Raw genomic sequence first — 15789 nt, 5'->3', positions numbered from 1 at the left:
ATATTTACGAATGCACCAAATCCTAAAAGTGGAAACAGGTGACCGAATCTCTAAAAGTAGAAATGAAACCAAACCCCTGAAAGTGCAAACTTTTCCTACCTTTTTGAAAAAAGATTTATGCTTTCAGGGATTTCATCCATGTTGATAAATCATGTTGCTATCCTCTACTAGTTTAATATATTTAGTTTTTTTTAACAATTTCTTTTTTGAAATGGACATATACCACAACTATTACAAATATAACGCATCCACCTGGCTGGCCCGTGAAAAGCACAACTCAAGACAATGATCTAAAACCCACAATTTATTTTTGGCATATAATAACCACCCTTCAGAATCTCCTTAAAGGAAGGAAATTCGTCCTTTACTAATTTAGCCTATTCAATTTATTTGTTAAGGGTATTATTTTTTAAACTGACATATACCACACAATCTTTACAAACATGCCTGGCAGGCCTTTGAAAAGCACAACTTAACACATAATGACTTAAAACCCACTTATTTTGGCATATAATAGCAAATATCCACTAACCACCACCCTTCAGAATCTCCCTGAAGGAAGCAAACACATCCGTCACCCATTAATGAACACTCAATAAAATCAATTTTATCAAGGCACTCTCATTTAGCAATGCTTTTAAAGATCAGAAATTGAGTCTAAAAAGTCCAAAGAGCTCAGCACATCGACAAGCTCCCACGTATGTTCTCTAAAAAATGGCTCCTTACAATCTACGAAGCTGATTGCATAACTTTAAGAAAAGGACTAAATACACCAAAACTGCGCTGCAATAAAGTTTGATTACTACAGCACTAGCTGTGATGACCATGCTATATATCAGAAGTTTGATAGCGAAAAACATAAACACCAGGTGTGATCAACATGCTATATAATAAACATAAAAATACTGCAGAAGGTGAAAACTAACTCTGATTTGTTGTTGTTTGGAAATGCAGCAAGTATCCAGTGTACATTCCAATTGAATCAAACATATAAGGAGAAAGAAATGCTACTTATCAACAATTTAAAATAATACCAATATTTCATCTTTCGGATTCATCATTATGAAATCCTTTCCATGTACATTGATGTGGCATACAAAACAACTAAACCAATAAAAATATTTTTGCAGAAGAATGCAGGCTGAAAGTAATGAGAACCATACAAATATGGCATGCGAGACATCTTTCAACCAATAAAAATATTTTTGGAGACTGAAAGTAATGAAAACCACACAAATATCACGTGCGAGACATCTTTCAACCAATAAAAATATTTTTGCAGAAGAATGAAGGCTGAAAGTAATGAGAACCATACAAATATCACATGCGAGACATCTTTCATAAGATTTACTATTATGAATGTCTTAAAAGCACCAAGATACACTTACAATATGGAAAGTGTTAAAAGAATCAAAAGATCATGAATTAGAAATCATTATTCACTGTTCACGACATGAAATTCTAAAAGCATTTAAATAAAATCCAAATAAAGTTTCTTTATATTGATTATTATTACGGTGAAGCTACATATCACTAGCTCCCGCCATACACTTAAAAGTTCCCTGCATAAAACAGAGAAATATAATTGATTAGATGAAAAATTTAGGCAAAACTAATTTAACGAACATACATGATTTGTCATTTTAATATACTGCTTCTACGTTAACTAATACCTGGTGCAGGGCCTCTGCGGCATTCATTAAGCATGTCAACATAGAACTGGCATTTGCTAATGTCACTCCCATAATTGCTAATGCACTGCAAAATTTATTGCAACACGTCCAGTCAATAAATGTAACTACCATCTAATAGTACCAGCTGATGACCATTTAAATTTGTATTGAAAGATTGAGAAGCATACGTCTTGGAATGCCTTGGCTTGATTTGCACAGGTATCCATTCCACCCATATTTGCGACAGAAAGGGAGCCATTTTGTGCAGCAGGAGTTTCAGCAGGGGCATACTCATGTTGCACTGTCCGTGGTCCAACAACTGCATCAACAGCTCTGTGTGCTATAGCACTTCCAGTTCCAAAGGCCACACCTGTAACCATTCATCAATGAAGTTACTGAAGCTTCTGCTCCATAGCAGATGATACAAATGCATGCATATGTTTATGCTTCAACCAATTTTAAATTTTCAGAAAATACCTTGAGCTATGGTAGAACCGATGCCACTAAGCATAGACCCACCACCACTAGGTTGAACAGGTGCTGGAGGAGGAGCATGGGCAACTGGAATCCGAAAATTAGTAAAATGATTAGAGAAAAACTTCTATCAAATATTAAAACAAACTTTACTATATAGCAATAGAAAAAATGGAACTGATCACATCTGTTACGATTTCAAATATATAACACGTAAATCCACTTGACAGGTGAGAACTCCTATATTGTTATCTGTGCCTGGATTAAAATATTTCGTAAATACTAAAACACCTTGTACAAAACCTTAAAAAGGTTGGCAGAGATGTGGTGATGAACAGTAATGGAAATATACTGCTGGGCTATTTGGGTGGCAACAGGCAGTCAACCAGCAGCACTATGTTGAGAGCCTATGTTGCAGAAATACATACATAGGCATGGATATGCGTACAGTATCCAGTAATGATAAAATAAATTTATAAAACATTTGGATACGATACAGCTACAACACAGTACTAATTTATATATAAATAAACGAGACAATAAAAAATATCAGAAATAAAGTTCGACCAATTACAAATTACATCTCCCCAATAATGTCTTCAAAGTCCAAAGTACTACAGCCCTACATCATTAATATCCCATATTGGAATTGTTTTAACATCCCTGGAATGATAGATAATCAGGTTCCATGTTCAGTCACATCCATTACCGGATATTCTTGCACAAAAACACACAACCAGTTAAGGTTGAGAAGCAGCTAGTTGGCCCAGCCGTATCCATCTTTGTTCTGTTAAAATATAAGTTTCTTGAAATAAGAAGGCTTCTGAAAATAGGTAGAGATTGAAAAACATCTATTATGAGATTTTTTTCAGGGGAAATGGGTATAGTGTGTGTAAATGAGATTTTTTTGGAAGTGAAATGGGTATAGTATGTTGTGCGTGTATATATAGAGGGGCTGAGACACCACACAAAAAGAAGAGGTGGATCCACCAAATAGAGTTTGAATCCAAAGTAAAGCTTTTTTTATAATTTGAGTTTTTCATTGTGTTATGTTTTTTGGAGACAAAGATCAAGATACATGCAGACACATACAGCACATATCATGAGCATGCCCTAGCCACATTATCTGGACCCAGCAGTATATCAACTTTCAGGGACATACCGCTAACCAATACAAGATGTTCAAGTAGGAATTGAAAATTAGCTGAATTGTTACAAATTGGCCTTAAGAATCGATTTATTCATGTAAGAATAGATTTCAGCAGCTGGGGTGATGAATGGCCAAACAAAGGAATCAACTTGGCTCAATTATTGTTGGAATGATCTCTTTTCACCAACGAAGCAAAGAAAGTGATAGAGGGTAATTAGTACCGAGGAGCAAAGTGGACAGAGAAAGAATATAAATCATTAAAGTATACGCATTGATGATTATGAATTCCGATTTGAAGGATATCATGTTGATGATTTACATAGGATGAAAAGATCAATGGAAAGCCATAGACCTTTGAATTAGACAAGACTAAATGTGGCAGAATGGTGGGGGGAACCCCACAAAAGTAAGCAGTTTAAGACTAAAAAAATGGTATCCTTGAAGAGAAAAAATATCTCTGGGGCAAAACCCAGCAAACCTAAGCAGTTTGAGACGAAAAAAAGGGATCCTTGAAGAGGAAAAAAAAATTGTACTGCTTAAATAACACAAAGGGAGGCTTATGAAAATTTCATCCAAACAGGAAGATAATTTCAGAACCAGTTGTTTAGGACATGACAAAAAAAGCATCACTGTATGGGCAAGTTCAGTGACAAACAGCATCGCTGTATGAGCAAGTTCACTGTATAAGAAATTTTAGTGAAGATCAGTTTGAACTGAACAAAACACAAGAACTTTGGTCAATGCTTTTTAACAATGTCCCCACAAGTTTCCAAAGCACAGAAGTGGGAAAACACACATTAGGCACATGTGGAGACACCCCCCAAATTTGAAGGAAATTCATGGGAGATGGAGGTACATTGGGGTCCCATGTAATACGGGGGCCATCTCTAAAATTGTTTATAGTTAAAACAAAAAATCCCAACAATAACAATTCATCCCATGTAAATTTATAATTGTGCAATGTAAATACTAAATTCAAATTTGTAAATGATAGAAACATGATTCATCAATCACCATTGTCATTATCAAATTTCATGGTAAATCAACGATGCATGCAAATCACAAGTTCAAGTTAAAATTTATAACAAAATGAAATACACTCATTGAAATTCCAAATAGTAGTAAGTATATACTAAATATTACATACTCAAGTCTGGCGTAGTAAATTAAAATTACTGAGAAAACACACGTGGCAATTCAAAGATGCATCAAAATCTAAAGTCAAAAATTGCAACTGAAAATTAACAATGGGAGAACTAAAAAGGAGCTAAAGGAAATGAACATCAAATTAGCATCAAGAAGCCAATATCTTTGATTGGTCGTTTACATCCATCTGTTGTACAAAAGCATCAGGACCATCAACAATGGGAGTGTCACTATCCGAGTCAGAGCCACTCTCATCAGTAACCAAGGCAAATCATGGCTCAGTATAGGTAAAGGTGAATTAAAGTTTATTAATTTACTAAGTTTTTTTTTTAAATTCTTATGCATTCTGAAAAGGGAAAAATGGGACAAAAAACTGTCCTGCAACTCAGCAGAACACTTTGGGATGTGTTTTGTGGAGTTTTACAAAACGGTGGGGTGGTGAAACATTTCACCAAGTGCCTTCATTGTTCCAGGGAGTGCAAGCAAGAGGGGCCCACCCTTGACCCTGCAGAATGCATCCCAGTGTAAAGCTGCTGTTTAATGGATTTAAAAAGGATGACAATAGTTTACAAAGCATGGATTTCTTCTTCAAATCCTGAAAAACTCAATTGCCAGCTTCTAATATATTTTAATTTGAGCGCAAACTTTAAATATATCTTTGATTAATTTTTTCCATGTTATTAGAGATTCGAGGTTTCATTTTGAATTTTGATTTCGGTTTTCTTGACAGCCCAGCATTTGTAACATCTTTGGATCTATTATATAGATATAAAATTCCTCCTTTTCTAGAAAAGACGGAATCTCAAGTTAATTGAGTTTCAAAAACAAAACAAAACAAAAAGGTGAATGAAAGAAACAGAAAAAATTACAAGGTTTCAAAAAAAAGATATAAAAGAAAAAATATAGAAATAAATAATTGCATCTGAAAGGCAGTGGAGTACACATCTGGTATCAGTTTGAAGCATATTCTAATTTTAAACAGTCTCATTCCGATTCAGCATTTAGTAGACTATAAAACACAAATACTTACCTGGCTGAGGAGGACTACGAACTGGTGCACGAGGTGCTGCACGAGGAGCGGGCCTTCCTCCTGCAACCAAAATTTTAAAATTTAGGCAGAAGAACAAGTAATCAAATAACATATTACATGGTCAAAGTGGCATATAACATTTTCACCATGTATGATATCTTTAGTCTGGAATATATAAACTTGTCTTTTACATGTCGTATTCTACATACATTACGTACTTCTACAAACCCTTCAAAATAATTAAAAAAATAAGTCATCCAATCAGCAGAACTCATCACTCTCAAGGGGTAGCAAATATTTTGGTCATATAAATGATCTTGCGAACCCTACACACATAAGTTGATCAAAGCCTGCCCCTATGTTTCTCCTTTAATAATTCCACCTGGCTATGGTCTAGCAGCAAGTCGGGATTGTTGTTGTGACAATGACCCAATTTCAAATCCTGTTGAGCATGCTACTTCCTTGCATGGGGTTCTCCAGATGTGGCTAATGATTATATGAATACTGTTAATATAGCCTTCAGACATATTATTATGGCACTGGCAAGGTAACAGCAAACCCTATTATTCTACACTAAAGTGTAGTCAGATTGGATCAAACTTATTTCCAGGTTTCCATAAAAGGACAGTTTTCTGTATATATTTATTTTTTTTAAATGGTCTCATACAATTCAAACAAATATGGCAATTATCAATTGTTTTTTCAAGTACTCTGAAAAAATGTTCTCTTTTCAAATCCTCTTATAATATTTGTTTCAAGACAACCTTTTATGCAGTACCAACAAAATTGCTATCTAAAAGACCCATGTTTTGAAAAATGAGTCCAGAGAAATTTAACAAAATATTAACAGTGACAAGATAGACTCTTCAGTTGTCTAAAGCTTAAACTAATAGCTAACACAAATTTGTTAGCAACTTAACCTACTTTAGATTCATAGAAATTTCTATTCAATAAAAATTCAGAATCCAACCACACAATTATCTATTTTTTTCTCAGACATTTCTTCTCAGGCATTGATATGGAGCTACTGTGACAGGATTAATTCCAGAAACCATAGTTGATGAATCGCGAAACATTTCCAGAAACCATTTCTATTAACATCCAAGGAATCATTTCACCTTTTAAAACACTGCATCTTGAAAAAGTAGCGAGAAAGGTCTTCTGGCTTGTGCCTTAGCCAGTGAAGACTTTGAGATGTCCTCAGAAGATAGAATTCAGTTGTGGTGAGTTAATTTCCAGTTTATGGGAATAATCCAATGTTCCACCAAGACTCCAGGATGGGGATACACGGGTGCGGGGAGACGCACAAGGGGGACGTGTGGGAGTACCCTCAAATTTTAGGGAAATTTAGGGGGGCGTCGGGGTATATAATTTTTTTTCTTTTTTTATATATATATATATATATATATATTTCAAATTCATATTCAATAATGAAAGCATAAATACAATGATACATACATAATTGAATTAAATAATGAAATACATTGATCCATACTCATCATCCTTACTAATACATACAAGATTCATCCATACTCTGATCCATATTCATCATTCATTATTCACCATTCTAGAATCTACATTGATTTAAAAATTAAATTCATCATTCATCATTCTAGATTCTAAATTGATTTAAAATTAAAATTCATCATTCATCATTCTAGAATCTAATTAGTACCAAGCAAAATAGACTATAATAGATACTGAAATCTGAAGACTGAAATAGTAAATTGATATAACTAAGACTCAAAAACAGTGGAGTGATGAGTCTAAAAGTCACTCTAAAGTACACAAAGGGCTTGGTGCTCTTGGTTAAATACTAATTCCATACCCTTGTACACGACAAAATGCAATGGGAACACTGCAATCCATAGAATCCTGAATTCATGGAAAACTGTTAAGTCTGCTGGATTTTGAGTGAGATCTAAAATTCTAATTTCTCCATATGAGGTTGAAACCATTCTCAAGCATCCTGAGTGATTTCATGGTAACGTTAAAAATTTAAGTAAAAGAATGAAAATGAAAGATAAAGGAGAATGTCACTCTTTTTTCATCCTTTTACATTAAGAACTTAACATTACCATGAATTGCATAGCATTAGTAGAGCAATATGGTCTAATACTAGATTTCCCCTGTCATAAATCATTGTTTACAAGTATATTTAGGGGGGATTCATAGCCCATTTTGAGAGGGAATGCATAGCCCCTTTTGGGGAGTCGCGTCCCCCACACTAGGGAAACATTTCCCTAGACGTCCCCCTGTCCCGGGGGCATGGGGTGCGTGCACCTGACCCTGGGGGACGCGCCCCCATGGAACACTAGAATAATCATCACGAGTTCATGCATAGAGTTGGAGCTTCAGTTAAATGGAAGTCTTCATCAGTTTGACTACAAGATTGGTTGGCAGATCGAGTTCAGTTAGAATGAGTTGGGTCTCCAGTTTGGATTGAAAGAAGAGCGAGTTATATCTCCAGTGTTTATTGGAGAAAGCACAAATTAGCAACTCCAATGATGACTGGAAGGAGAGCATATAACACTCTTAATTAACTCGCTATCAGAGCTCAAGTTCTATATTTGAACTAGCCTAATTTAGCATGGATCAAATCTATAAAGTAAGGATGAAGGCACAAGTAAATTACATTGTTTTGTGCATGAAATATTGTGACAAGATAGAGCTCATGAGCTAGTGTGAGAGAGCCTTGATTGTGGAGCGCAAGAATTGTGTTCTAAAGAATAGGAGCACAAGTGCACTAAAATTTAGGAGAATTGGTTGTGCACAAGTTGTGTGGATTTGGGGGTCCTAAAATAATAGGAGCTCAAGTGCACTAAGAAACAGGGCTAGAAGTGCGCTAGGAAATAGGAGATCAGCGAAAGGAATAAGGAGGCCAAGTGCGAAAGGAATGAGGTGCAGAATTGAAGCAAGACAGCAAGGTTTGCAGAGCAAGTCAAGGAGGCAACAGAGGAAGAATTGCGTGTAGGAACCGAGATCAAGTAGTGATCAAGGCAGGCCAAGATCAATTGTATCAGCTGAGATTTGGTGTGAGAAGCATAACGCTTTCTCAAGAGAGACAGATTGCTTTGGAATAGATTCAATTGCTCTAAGAACAATCAATAAAATAGCACATCAAGCAAGCATGTTTTCCCTGTTGGGTTCCTGAGAAAAGTGTGTCAATTTGTGCATGTGTCTTTATCTGTGTTTTAATTCTGCTGCATATGAATTGTTAAGAAACTCTGCATCTTGATGAAAGTTAACTAGGTTCAGTATTCAGTTATTCATCTAAGTAGTTGCAGAGTTTTATGGAAATTTAACATGCCAAGTGCTGGAAACTACTTCCAAGACATTTTGGAAGGTAGGAAACTGTTTCTGTAAACTATTGAGGTCATTTTTTACATTCATGCTGCAAATGCCACTTCAATAAGTCCAGATTCCAAATGCATTCCTCGAACATTACATTTCAGCTACATTGCACTGGTTTTCAAGACGGAACGACAAGTTGCGGACAGCAATTATGATAAAATAATATTAAAAATTTAGAATTCATCATAAACATTTGCAGTTGCTTCAAGCTTGTAATCATAAAGAGATATATTATATATTATTATGCACATCCCTTACACTTGCCAATTGTTAAAAAGTATTAACAATTTTAAAAAAGGCATAGTAACATTCCATTATTGGTTGCATAGTAACATTCCATTATTGGTTGCTAGACACGAGCAAAATGTAGTTTAGCTTTAGAAAACTCAAGTGTAGATAGAAACTGTTTCCGTAAACTATTGAGGTCCATTTTTACATTCATGCTGCAAATGCCACTTTTCAGCTATGTTGCACTGTTTTTCAAGACAGGGACCACAAGGACAGGGGGCACATCCCCAGGACAACTAGAGTGCACCCCTAAATCTTTAAGGGGACGACGGGTTGGGGACAGCAATTATGATAATAATAATATTACAAAAATATTAAAAAAATAGAATTCACCATAAACATTTGCAGTTGCTTCAAGCTTGATATAGCATATAATATTATGCACAGCCCTTGCACTTGCCAATTCTTAAAAAGATTGAACAACTTAAAAAAGGGCCAAGAAACATTCAGTTAGTGGTCACTAGACATGAGCAAAATGCAGTTTAGCTTTAGGAAACTTACGTGTACTCATAAACTGTTTCTGTAAACTATTGAGGTCCTTTTTTACATTCATGCTGCAAATGCCGCTTCAATAAGTTCATATTCCAAATGCATTCTTCAGGCCTTGGTTTAAAGGAGAGGGAACAGCAGGGACAAGGGGACACGTCCCTGGCATGGCCAGAGTGCACCCTAATTTTTTCGGGGGACAACGGGCTGGGGACAGCAATTATGACAATAATAAAAGTAAAAAATATTAAAAATTTCGAATTCACCATAAATATTTGCAGTTGCTTCAAGAAGCTATAGTATATATTACTATGCAAAGTCCTTACACTTGTCAATTCTAAAAAAGAATGAACTATTTAAAAAAAGTCATAGCAACATTTCACTATTGATCACTAGACATGAGCAAAATGTAGTTTAGCTTAAGGAAACTTAAGTGCAATTGTTTGCAATTTGCAATAAGATCCATGAAGCATTTATGAGACAAAGAACTGCCTCTATAGCATCTATTCTTTCTTGTTAATAATGATTATGTTAAAACATATCACTTCTCAATAGGTTAAAAAACACTATAAAACACGTTGGTTCTATAAAGAGATCACTATCACATTTCAGAATAGCAGGTAATTGAACAGTAACTTATTCAAATATTTAGTACCTGATCCAAATCACTACTGTGTAATTGTTTTCACAATTCTTAAGGTTGGGATGGTGGAAGCACTGGACTTGAATGACTCCCGGAAACATGTAAAAGCTGAGATGACCCAAAAAATGAGAAGTACAAGAGCAATAACCACAAAGATCAGCCCTTTGGAATGTTGCATTTCCTTTTTTCTTGACATGGAGGCTTTGCTTGTTATAATGTTGTTGCAAAAAATACAATATTTAATCACCAAAAACCCAATTTAAAACCTATCATACAATACCCATGCTTTAAGTTGCAACATGTACAAATACAAATACTTTAGATTCAGCAAAATACAAATATTCTAATCAATGTCCATGATTGTCAAAACTGAATATATGCCCAGAATATCCTTGAAATCTGCACAAAAGATCCCTGAAATATGCCCAAAACATCCCCAAAATCTGTTCTGAATGTCCCTCAAATCTATCTGGAACGTCTTGGGAATGGCCAGCAAGTCCTTGAGTCCCCAATGAAATCCCCATCAAGTTGGGGACGTTTCCTAAGACTCCAAAACGCAAGAACCCAGGTACATGGGTTTTTTGGGGGAGCAGGTCCCTGTGCAACATAGCTTTTCGGGCACTCTTTTGTAACTACTATGAATGGACTAACTCCACAAACCACTATTGATGAATTAGTTCCAGATTCATGTCCGGAAAGTATACAGATTTCGTTACGATACATTTCTGCAATGTCAGAAACCATTTCTGTAAACTATTGAGGCCTATTCTCAGCAATTTCAGGAACCAGAAGTTTCCAGAAAGCAAAATATAGGATTTTCAATTTTTGCTATTTTTTGAGATAAAATCTAAAAGAACAGTGAAAGAGGACTTTCCTAACCCTCGCCAACCCTAAAGCAACTTTCAGAACAGTCTACTCAATTCTTACGTTAAAATATTATTCACATCCCTGGAAAGGAAACTATTTTCTGGTGTTTCCTTTATTTGTGTTTTCCTAAGCAGTGTGAAGTAAACAGTAAACGCTAATAATATTTACAGGTAGCAAAAATATTAAAACGTGAAAGAAAGAGTTCCCTAACCCTAAAACAAATCCATTAACCCTAAAGCAAATCCATTAACCCTAAGGCAACATTTCCAATGCGTAAAAAAACTCAATCCGCCTGTTTTTCTTCGAAATATTCTTCATGTCTCTATAAACCAATGCTGCACAGGAACCCTTCCCCCCCCCCCCAACAAAAAAAAGCCCACATATCCTTGCATTCCCACGTTTTGGGGACTTAGGGACCCTTGGGAAACGTCCCCAAACTGTTGGGGACTTCATCGGGGGCTAGGGTACTTGCTGGCCATCCCCAAAACATTCCAAGCAGATTTCAGCAGCATTCTAGACAGATTTCGGGGATGTTTCTGGCAGATTTCAGGAATCTTTTGAGCATATATCTTCCATTTTAATAATCAAGAGACATTGATGATTGGACAATATGATCATTTTTCCCATTAAGTATTTTTGTATTGCAGTGAATCTAAATTTGTTGTACAAGTTACAGCACAAAAGATGAGTTTTGTGTGATGGGTTTCAATTTGAGTTTCTGGTGATTTAAATATTATATTTTTCAGCAACAACTTCACAACAAACAAAGCCTCCGTATTAAGAAGACAGAAAATGCAACATTTCAAAGGGATGATCCTTGTGTCATTGCTCTTGTTTTTCACTTTTTGGAGTCTTTTCAGCTTTTCCATGTTGTACATGGGTTTCCAAGATTCATTCAAAGTCCGGTGCTTCCACCATCCCAACATCAAGCATTGAGAAAACAATCAAATAGTAGTGACTTGGATTGGGTAGTGGTACTAAACGTTTGAATAAATTCCTATTCAAGTGTCTTCTTAAACTGATATATGAATTTAATCTCTTTACAGAACCAAAGTATTTTATAGAGGTTTTCAGCACAGCTGTAAAAGTCTACAAAACCTATTGAGAAGGAAATTCCTTTGTGTTTTGACATAATCATCAATAACAAGAAATACGAAGAAGAATAGCTACAATAGAGACTAGTCTCTGTCTCATAGACCCTTCATGGACCTTATTGCAGATTGAAAATAGTTACTGAGTTTCCCAAAGCTAAGCTTCGTTTAGTACCCAATCCAAGTCACTACTATCTGATTGTTTTCTCAATGCTTGAGGTTGGGATGGTGGGAGCACTAGACTTTGAATGACTCCTGGAAAACCATGTACAACATGTCAATGTTTGAATAAATTCCTATTCATTGTCTTCTTATTTTGATATATGAATTTAACCTCTTCACAGAACCAAAGAATTTTATAGTGGTTTTCAACACAGCTGTAAATGTCTACAAAACCTATTGAGAAGGGAATTCCTTTTGTGTTTTAACATAATCATCAATAACAAGAAATATGAGGAAGAATAGCAACAATATAGAAATTTCTGTTTCATAGACCCTTCAAGGACCTTAATGCAAATTGAAAATAGTTACACTTAAGTTTCCTAAAGCTGGGCTTCGTTTGCTCATGTCTAATGGCCAATAATAGAATGCCACTCAACTCTTTTTTGAATTGCTCAAGCTTTTTTGGAACTAGCATGCATAATACCATATAGTATAGCTTGTTATGTTTACAAGCTTTAAGCAACTGCAAATGTTTATAGTGAATTCTTTTCACATGCACACACATATTGTCGTCCCCTGAAAAATTTGGAGATGTGCTCTAGCCATCCTAGGGATGCATCCCCCATCCCGAAAACTAGTACAACATAGCTATAAACTGTTTCCTGGTGTTTCCTCCATTTCTATGTTGTCCTAAATACTAAAAGCATACACCATGGACCCAGCTTCCCCTTACTCGAACAACATTTCCTGCCATTTCCCAATTCCAATACTTGAAAGAACTTGAAAGATCATTAGGATATCGTATTGAAGGGGGGAATAAATACTAATAATATTTGTCAATAACAAATCGATAAATTGTTAAAGAAAAATAGATATTATTTATGGTATATACATGTATCTAATTTATAAAATCACTCAAGACCTGAAGTAACACCATTAGTAGTGGAGGGACCATCCCTAGTTTGAAGCCCTGATGCAAGTGTAGCAAGCCATTAATCATCAATCTCACCGCTGAACCAAACAAACACCTAATTGGCCTTACTTTGAAACAGGCTAAATGGAAAACGTGATTTTGATGGTTTCTTTGGCATTTTAAGGTGGCCATGGGGGGCATCCAGAGCTAGCAGATAAACATATGGCACATATAGCAAACCATCTACGCACACAGGTATGTGAATCCAAGCATACCCCATGTTTTTCTTAAGATGGGCCAAAAAGTCTAACCATTATACAGTGATTATTGCCAATCAGGGATATATAGCACTTATCTAGCTAGAACTTTAATGTTGAACAGCCACAATTTATTCGAAAGTCCAGCGAAGCATATGACTGTAAATCCTTTCTTGTAGATCTGAGATCTCAGAACTAGACTGAAAAGGTCCATAGCATAAGCCTATGAGGGCTCAGTGCTGTAAATTCTTTTCTAAGGCAACATATAAGTTCTCTTTACCCGCCAAATAAAGAGGTTCCTCTTTACCTACTAACGCGAGAGCGCTAAGGTGTCCACCAGATTTCCATTTTTACCGTGGTTTGCTCTACTGAATAACATGTCAAAAAAGGAGAATGTCATATATAAGTGCTAGGGAGTATTGGTAGAATAGGTACCCCCTCCGACCTGGAACCAAAGGTAGGCTGCACTGAATCCCCCAACCAGGATCATGTTTCTCAAAGCAACTTTGACAAACAAGATTTAAAATTAATAATAATAATCATAAACATATTTATGAACCTGCGACTTATCAAAGAAGTATGTCTCTAGTTTTGGAGATACTCCCTTTTGCTGAATGCTATGGTCAACGGGACACTGAGGGTTTCTAGGGTTTTGATATTTTTGGGATCTCCTGAAAATAAGGGGTTTAGAGAGACTTAGACCAAAAAAACAATGGACTCGGCTCTAGATTTGCAAGATAGGGCCAAACCCCATGCCGCTGAACATTTCTCGATTGTGTTACAAGGAAAGCATTGTTATTGACGACCAAGCAGCTCAAATTTTCAGAATTTATTCCAAAAGAAATCAGATGCTTGTATGGTTTACTGTAAAACGCATAGTAAGAGAATCGACGTTTCAGAGCCTATCCCAAAGCATATCGGACGAAAGAAAAGAAAAACATAAAAGAACAAAAACAGAGAAATTTTGGTAACCAAATAATCAAATATTCAGTAGGTAGGGAGTTCGAACCTCCACCGCGACGAGCCATGATTGCAAGTACAACGACGAGGGAGAAATTAGTAACGCTTGAACAACGTTCAATCACAGAACAAGAATGTGGACAGGAAAACTCAGAGTGTGGAGTAAATATATAGATGTAGATATATGCCAGATTTCTTGTTGGGTTTTTTTCGCTCATATATATAACTATGTAGGTAGTATTTAGCAAAAACCCTAGGAAGGTTTTCACCCAACGAGGTTTGGATATGCGGAGTGATACGTTTGCGCTTTTGTCGTTGTACTTTTACGAAAATGTTATTTGGTGCGTATGACTTAGTGTTTTGACAACTTTGGTGAGATATATTTTAACCAGATGTTTTTTCTTCAAATTTAGGAATATGGCAATTTTAAGTTGTTGGGTAAAATAATTAAGTATTGGAGTATTGTATGAGATTTTTAGGGTGTTAAATTTAATTTTGCATTTATAAATATAATTTAAATAACAAAATATTATGATCGTGTTTTAAAGTGTGTGATTAATTTTTAGAAAAAAGTTAAAAAAATTATTTTGTTAGATTATTTTTTTATAAACATTTTTTTTTGCTAAGTAAATTTAATCTATTATATACAAAAAAGAGAACAATTACATCCTTGGATAACAGAGAGCCATCAAGTCTGTGGATTAGGCCGTTTGTTCATGACAGTTTCAGAAACAGAGAGACTGAACCTTACTTCCCGCTCAGGGGACACAGAGTGATACACATAACCGACACTAGACATTCCCTGTGAAGGGTATACAGGCACAAGTAACATCGCCACATCAGACACTCGACAGTAGAAAACGGTACAGAAAACATGAAGAAAGATTGACAGACAGAACCATAGATAACCTGTCCTCCTTTTCGTTGGGCATCCAAAAAAGGTGAGAGCTGGAACCTGGATTACTCATCGCGCTCCTCCTCTACGATCCTACACCAACCCATTTCCGGTTCCTGCATGTCTGGCTGCGCATGGGCCTCCATCATGGAGCTGATGGCGCTGGCTAGCTGGGGCTGCTCCTTTTTCATTTCTGAGGTGGGCTTTGGAGAGCTGGGATTATGGACTTCCTCAGAATGAGGAATTGGAGTGTTGGATTCTCCCTCGTGTTGAGCTTCCTCGATGAAGAGAACAGAGACATGAGCCGTTATTCGAGGGCGCGTTAGAGAGCAGTTGAACGAGAAAGTGGCTAAACCAAATGAAGACGAATTGGCTGAGTCTGGAGAATTTGGGTCCAGGT

The 15789-nt window shown here is 36.0% G+C and overlaps 1 protein-coding gene across 1 annotated transcript; it reads right to left on the bottom strand.

Annotated features, from left to right (window-relative positions):
• Positions 1-1336: 1336 nt before the first annotated feature.
• On the bottom strand, positions 1337-14741 carry LOC149244107 (uncharacterized). Its single transcript, XM_089374740.1, has 6 exons — positions 14544-14741; positions 5474-5533; positions 2151-2234; positions 1862-2043; positions 1674-1758; positions 1337-1562 (listed from the first exon to the last, which is right to left on the bottom strand). The coding sequence occupies exons 1-6, from the start codon at positions 14710-14712 to the stop codon at positions 1552-1554; spliced, it is 591 nt and encodes a 196-aa protein (XP_089230866.1). The 5' UTR covers positions 14713-14741; the 3' UTR covers positions 1337-1551.
• Between the last annotated feature and the right edge of the window lie 1048 nt (positions 14742-15789).

This window comes from Pinus tabuliformis, chromosome 8 (genome assembly GCF_031772625.1).
Source record: "Pinus tabuliformis cultivar Carrire ecotype Pingquan chromosome 8, CPIR1, whole genome shotgun sequence".
Taxonomy (NCBI): domain Eukaryota; kingdom Viridiplantae; phylum Streptophyta; class Pinopsida; order Pinales; family Pinaceae; genus Pinus; species Pinus tabuliformis.
The sequence above is the reverse complement of the archived record's forward strand: the minus strand, read 5'-3'. Positions and strand labels throughout refer to the sequence as shown.